Below are 7,043 nucleotides of genomic sequence, written 5' to 3' on the forward strand. Positions count from 1 at the left end.
GGACCACAGGCGCCCGCCACAACACCTGGCTATTTTTTGGTTGCAACCGTCATTGTTGTTTTTGGTGGGCCAGGCTGGATTTGAACCCTCTACCTTAGGTGTATGTGGCTGGCACCTTAGCCACTTGAACCACAGGTGCCAAGCCAACTCCTAGCATTCTTTAGGGCTCTACTTTTAAGCATCATATTTATTTTTCATTCACTCTTTTTTTTTTTTTTTGAGCTGTAGCCCTTGGTAGAGTGCCATGGTATCATAACTCTCAGCAACCTCTAACTCTTAGGCTTAAGTGATTCTCTTGCCTCAACCTCTGTTTTTCTATTTTTAGTAGAGTTGCAGGTCTTGGTTTTTGCTTAGGCTGGTTTTGAACTCATGAGCTCATGATCTCATCCTCCCAGAGTGCTAGGATTACAGGTGTGAGCCACCTTGCCCGGCCTTTTCATTCATTCTTTACTTACACAGCTATTTGCTACCATATGCTAGGCATAGAGGGATGAAGTGACTGAAGGAGATAGAACTGTGTTCATGGAACTTAATTTCCAAAGGGAAGGAAGATAATTAACAAATGACCACAATCAGCTCAGATCATAAGTATATGAGGAAAATGAAATGGAGTCTCTGTTAGCCAGAGATCTAAATGATGAGAAGCTAGAAAAAGGAAAGGAGAGTCAGTAACATGGGCTGTACATTGAGAATGAGCTTTGTTGAGTTTGAAAAATAGAAAAATACCTAGTGTGGCTAGAATGAAATAGATAAGGGGGAGTAATGTGTGAGTAGGTGATGATCAGACAACTAAAACCTTATAGGCTAAGATAAGAAATTGGATTTATTCTAAGTACAACAGTGAGCATGCAGTATGCTTTCGACAGGGCAGTGAGATGATCTGATTTTGGTTTTTAGAAAGTCATTTCTACAAAGAAGTCTTCCTGGATCCCCCATATTGGGTTAGGACTCGCTAGACTAGATATCTGGAAAATCCTATAAATCTGCTATCATGATGCTCACGAGTCTAGTGTACTGTATTACCTGCTAGACTATAAGTTCCACCAGGGTAGGGATTGTCTATCTTGTTCCTTTTCAGACCCTCCGCACATAGTAGGTGCTGAGTAAAATGCGTTAAAGGGAGGAATAGTTCTTACTACCCGTGCTATAATTTTCTTAGGGTTTCTCTCCCCCAACAGGGGCTCCTAAGGGCAACATCACATCTGACTCATGGTCAGTCTGCTTCATACTTGGTACATATTTAGGAACCAGAAGCATAGTTCTGACTTCAAGAAACTTACAGGCTAGTAGGGAAAGAGAGAGGCTAAAGAGTTAGAGGACAAAGTATAGTGAGGCACAGCACGGTGGCTAAGTTGCTCATCTCCTCTGAACCTTGGCTCCTCATCTACACAATGGGTTGACATATATTACTTCATGGGATCACTGTGAGGTTCAAATGAGCTGATCCGCGTAAAGTACTTACAACACTACTCGGCACACAGTGAACAGCACTCCCTCAATACTAGCTTTCATTACAAAGAGAATGGTCTGTGGCTGAGAGAGGGGGTGTTCAGAGAAGGGTTTCTGGAGGAGCTGGGCACTCAAGGCTTCGCACCCAATGAGTTTCGTTAATGCTAACTTATAGTGACAATTACAATTTGGGGGTCATGTCTGATGACACTCTTTTGCAAACATCATCCCATCCAGTTGTCACTCCACGAGTGAAAACACTAAGGCTTGGCAAAACTCTCCCCGGAGCTGACTGGAGTAGAGCCGGCGCGGGGTCAGGACTCTGGGATGGACCAAAGCACAGATCCCCATTTAATCCGGAGGGTCCCCAGGCTCCCGGCCCAGCTCAAGTTAACTCACAGCCTCCCGGACCCGAGAAGTGAACCCTCTCACGCACCTTCCATACGCTCCGCAGATATCCCTGGAAGGAGACCCCAAATCCCGGCCACTCCCGCCGGAAGCACGACATCACTTCCGCCACGCCCCACCCGCGGCCACTTGTGGCTCTGCCGCCCTAGCCCACGGCGGAACCCGGCTGCGCCTCTCCGGTGCCGACCCGGTTGCCCAGGGAACGGGCTCCCGGCAGCCCCCGCGGCCCGGAGTCCATCCCCGCCTCCTCCGGCCCGGCGGGGCCGACGAGTCCGGAGGGGCTGTAGTGGGAGGTGAGTTCGGCAACGCCGCAGGCAGCCCCGACGCCCGGCCCCGCGCCCTTTCCTCGGCTTCCCAGCCGCTGCTTACTCCTCCTCTGGCCACGTTCCCTCGTCTCCACCCCCCAGGGTCTCCACTGTCCCCTTTCACTCCATTACCCCAGCCCGCGCGGAGTGGCGGAGACTAAATGCCATAACACTGGACGCTCCTGGCTCGCCGCCTGGCAGAAACTGACAGTCCCAAAGCCGAGCAGTTATCTCCCACCCCTCCTCGGCTTCGCTGGGTCATCCCACACCATCCTTTGGGCCTCCGTCTTGCCCGCCCCATCTCCTCTCGCTCCTCCTCGTCTGCCCCACCCTGGCATCCCTTCTTCCGACTGGTCCCGTGACTTCAAGCCTCTTCGTTTTAAGATTGACGTTGCATTCTGTCCCCCGACCCTCTTACCCCTTGTCCCTGCATCTGCTCATCAGCTCTTGGCAGCAGGCCCTGACTTACCCAGTAGGTTCAGTTTCAGTAAGTATTTATTAAATGGGTAAGTGAAGGACTCCTCTCTCAACCCAATTTTAATTCCTAAGAGGCAGAATAGGTAGCGAGGGTTAAAGAATGGATGCTCTGGTGTTAGACCCAGGGTTACGTCAAAGTGTTACCCCTAGCTGTGTGCTGGAGGCAAATGCTATTGTCTCACTGCACTTGTGTCCTCACCAGTAAAATGGAGGTAATAATAGTTTTTACTTCTGGCTTCTGGGAAGAGTTAATGGGTCAGTGCATGTAAAGTTAAGCACAGTGCCAGGCATGCAGTACATTTCAGTACTTGAAGGTCCTAGGTTGTTACCTACATCTATGCTGGCCTGTCTTCTTTCTCATTCCTCCACTTCCTTCTTATACATATGTTTCTAACTGCTCATTAGTTTTACTTCTTTACTTCCATTTCTCTTCCCTCTTGTTCTATTCTAAATGGGATTCAGGAATTTTATTCTGTTCTGTTGCTTCTGTTCAATTTGTTGGCAGAATATGTGGTACTAGCCTGGGTGCACCCTTTTCTCATCTGCTGGAGTGATCAGTTGCAGTTGGCATTGACTACCTCCTTGTAGCCAAGGTCTTGTAAACTTTAAGAAAGGAAATTATGGGAAATCTCCAAACCCAGATCCCAGGCATGGGCAGAATCTGGGAATGAAGCTGCTCTAGTGCTTTGTGGTTACCCATAACAACTGGTCTTTTAAGGTGCAAGACTTTTTGTACTTTCTCACACTTAGCTATATGGCTTAATAAGCCTCTGATCATTGTATTTTTGATAGCCTGACTTACACCCCATGTTCGTTTATTCAGCAGGTTGTTACTTGGGGTCCGTTGTATGGCAGCCACTGTGCCAGGCTGTAGGAATGTTATGGTGGGCTAGACCCAGTTGCTGCTCTCCGGGAGTTCGTAGGCTGGTCTTTGAGATTTAAAACTGAGAACCACATACAGGTATAGAGGGCACTCTACTTGAGTTTTCAGGACTGACTTGGATACCAATGGTGGGGAAGATGGAATAAGGATAATCCTCTTCTGAAGGAGTGACTAATAAGTAGCCTTTGTTAGATTTAAGTTACTTTGAAGCCATATCATCTTTTCAATAGAAGACTGGCTCCTACTGGATTTTTTTTTTCCTTTTTCTTTCTTTTTTTGTTTTGTTTTTTTTTTTTTTTGAGACAGAGCCTCAAGCTGTCCCCCTGGGTAGAGTGCCGTGGCATTACAGCTCACAGCAACCTCCAACTCCTGGGCTCAAGCGAGTCTCCTGCCTCCGCCTCCCAAGTAGCTGGGACCATAGGCGCCCGCCACAACGCCCGGCTATCTTTTGGTTGCAGCGGTCATTGTTGTTTGGCGGGTCCGGGCTGGGGATTTGAACCCGCCACCTTAGGTGTACGTGGCTGGCGCCTTAGCCGGGTGAGCTATAGGCGCCGAGCCTCCTTTTTCTTTCTTAGAGAAGTTATACATCAAGTTTAAAGAGGATCTTATTCATATTGGCCTCTATCTAATTTGAACAAAATGGCTACTGGAACTTAGTGGGGAAAAAAGGAAGGAAAAGGCATTAATCAGAGCAATTCATTGAACCTGGAAAGATGAGGTATAGATCACGAAACATGTGGATAGACCTCATTTTTTTACATTCATCAGTTGAAAGACAGTTGGGTTGCTTTTACTTTTTAGCTATCATGAATATTGATGCTGTGAACATTTGTGTATAAGTTTTTGTGTAGACATTTGTAGTCATTTCTATTGGGTATATAGTAACCATGTTTAAACTTTTGAGGAGCCACCAGATTGTTTTCCACAGCGGTATTATTCTGTATAATACCTCCATGATGTAGGTTATATTAATCTGGTTTCAAATGGGCCAACAGAGATCTAGAGAGGTTAAGTAATTTTCCCAGTGCCCCTGCAGGTGGTTTCAGGATAGCATTGGGATTTGAGCCCCAGCCCTTTTTCACTCTGGCATTGTTAACCACTCCCCTGTGCTCAGGGAAAAGAGGGTTAATTTAGTGGCATTGGGTCTGAGATCTGGTGTAGAGTGGGGTTAAACGTGTGGGTAAGGAGGGGGAGCAAAAATGTTTTAGCAGGAATGTTTGTTGAGTCTAAATTATTTTTCCTAAACCCACTGTTTTCCACAGTGTCTGTACCATTTTATTTTTTACCAGTAATGTATCATGTTGCTAACACTGTGGGTTTTTTAAATATAGCCATCCTAGTGGGAGAAAAGTGGTATCTCATTGTGGTTTTAAGTAGCATTTCCACGATGCTTAATAAAATTGAGTATTTTTTCATGTGCTGTTAGCCATTGTGTGCCACTTGGAGAAATATTTCTAAGGTCCTTTGTCCATTTTTATTTTATTTATTTATTTTGAGACAGTCTTATTATGTCGCCCTTGGTACAGTACCATGGCATCATAGCTCACAGCAACCTCAAACTCTTGGGCTTAAGCGATTCTCTTGCCTCAGTCTCCCAAGTAGTTGGGGCTTTAGGTGCCCCACAATGCCTGACTATTTGTTGTTGTTGTTGACATTGTTGTTCAGTAGGTCTGGGCCGGGTTCGAACCCCCTAGCTCCGGTGCATGTGGCCAGTGCCCTCATCACTGAGCTATGGATGCCGAGCCCCTTTGTCTATTTTTAGATGTCTTTATTTTAGAGACAGAGTCTCATTATGTTGCCTAGTTTGACATCAAATTCTTGGGGCCAAGAGATCCTTCTGAGTTGTTGGATCTATAGGTGCATGGATCTAAAGCCATGCCACTGAGCCTGGCTTTTAGGATTGTCTTTTTATTATCAAGTTTTTTTTTTTTTTTTTTTTTTTTTTTGAGACAGAGCCTCAAGCTGTCCCCCTGGGTAGAGTGCCCTGGCATTACAGCTCACAGCAACCTCCAACTCCTGGGCTCAAGCGAGTCTCCTGCCTCTGCCTCCCAAGTAGCTGGGACCACAGGCGCCCACCACAACACCCGGCTATTTTTTGGTTGCAGCCGTCATTGTTGTTTGGCGGGTCCGGGCTGGGGATTCGAACCCGCCACCTTAGGTGTACGTGGCTGGCGCCTTAGCCGGTTGAGCTATAGGCGCCGAGCCTTTATTATCAAGTTTTAAGAGTTCTTTATATATTCTAGATAATATCTCTTATCAGATATATGATTAGCAAATATTTTTGTCCATTCTGTGGATTGTCTTTTCACTTTCTTAATGGTGTCTTTTGGAGCACAGAAGTTTTTAATTTCTGTGAATTCAGAGAGCTCATTCTGATTGCTCTAAAGGAGTATGGGTTCTAGGGGTGCGTGTAGAAGCAGAGGGCAGTTATCAGATGACCATGGCAGTGCAGGGAAGAGATGTGATGGCTTCCACTAAGCCATGCCCATAGAGTTGGTGAGAAGAGGCCAAGTAGGAGATAAGTTTGGAAATATGGCTGATGGAAGGAGATGAGGGATTGTTGTAGGGGTGAGGGAGATAGGAATCCAGGATGAATACTAGGATTTCAACTTGAACAGTGCCTTTAATTCAAGATTTGATTATGCTGTTAACCTGTTGCAGAATTGGAACAGTTTTTAATACCTGATGACCTCTGGCAAGGTGAGCCCTAAGCTCCCTCCTTACACATTTTGAAGTTGCCTTTGGTAAGATTATCACTGGTTGTGCCAAGGAGATGCTTCCAGGGATTCTGACCTTCCATAATACCCCTGAAAATCATCACAAATAATGTGGTGGTATAATGTAGTGTGCCTGCTCTGCAAATGCACTTTTAAGGCAAATCCCCTACTCCCTTCTAGCCAGACTGCATCTCAAAGCCCTTGCTGTATAGAGATAATGAAGCTGTCAGGGAATGGTATCAAATCAAGTGGATGAATTTTTGAAAGCTAAATGTCGTAATTTCACAGAGCTACTTTGAGGAAAAAGTTTTTTTTTTGTTTTTTGGATTTTTTTTTGAGACAGAGCCTCAAACTGTCACCCTGGATAGAGTGCTGTGGCATCACAGCTCACAGCAACCTCCAACTCCTGGGCTTAAGCGATTCTCTTGCCTTGGCCTCCCAAGTAGCTGGGACTGCAGGCGCCCACCACAACGCCTGGCTATTTTTTGTTGTCGTTGTTGTAGTTGTTATTATTGTTTGGCAGGCTGGGGCTGGATTCAAACCCACCAGCTCTGGTGTATGTGGCTGGCACCTTAGCCCCTTGAGCTACAGGCACCAAGATGAGGAAAAAGATTTTTAAAGTAGGAAATAACATTGGCCGACACTTATTTGTGAATTGCTTGGTACTTCTACTTGCTTCCAAGGAGCTAAAACAGATAAGAAAGCGCCTTCCAGTGACAGGGAGTAGTCTGAAGGGCAGAAGTGAGAGGCTGAGGCATATTGTAATTAGAAGCAGTTCATTGTGGCTAGAGGCCCAGTTAGAGG

At 46.1% G+C, this 7,043-nt stretch overlaps 1 protein-coding gene across 2 annotated transcripts in view; it reads right to left on the reverse strand.

The window, feature by feature from the left end:
- The window catches only part of CINP (cyclin dependent kinase 2 interacting protein), a 14,967-nt gene extending 13,030 nt beyond the window's left edge, over positions 1 to 1,937 (reverse strand). For both annotated transcript variants that reach the window (XM_012811092.2, XM_003799324.3), the window contains exon 1: positions 1,886 to 1,937. In XM_012811092.2, the coding sequence (XP_012666546.1) occupies positions 1,886 to 1,892 (7 nt within the window). In that variant the 5' untranslated portion in view covers positions 1,893 to 1,937. The remainder of the gene's footprint in view (positions 1 to 1,885) is intronic.
- Positions 1,938 to 7,043: the final 5,106 nt, after the last annotated feature.

The sequence above is a fragment of the Otolemur garnettii genome, unplaced genomic scaffold, assembly GCF_000181295.1.
Source record: "Otolemur garnettii isolate 467f Iridium unplaced genomic scaffold, OtoGar3 scaffold00149, whole genome shotgun sequence".
Taxonomy (NCBI): Eukaryota; Metazoa; Chordata; class Mammalia; order Primates; family Galagidae; genus Otolemur; species Otolemur garnettii.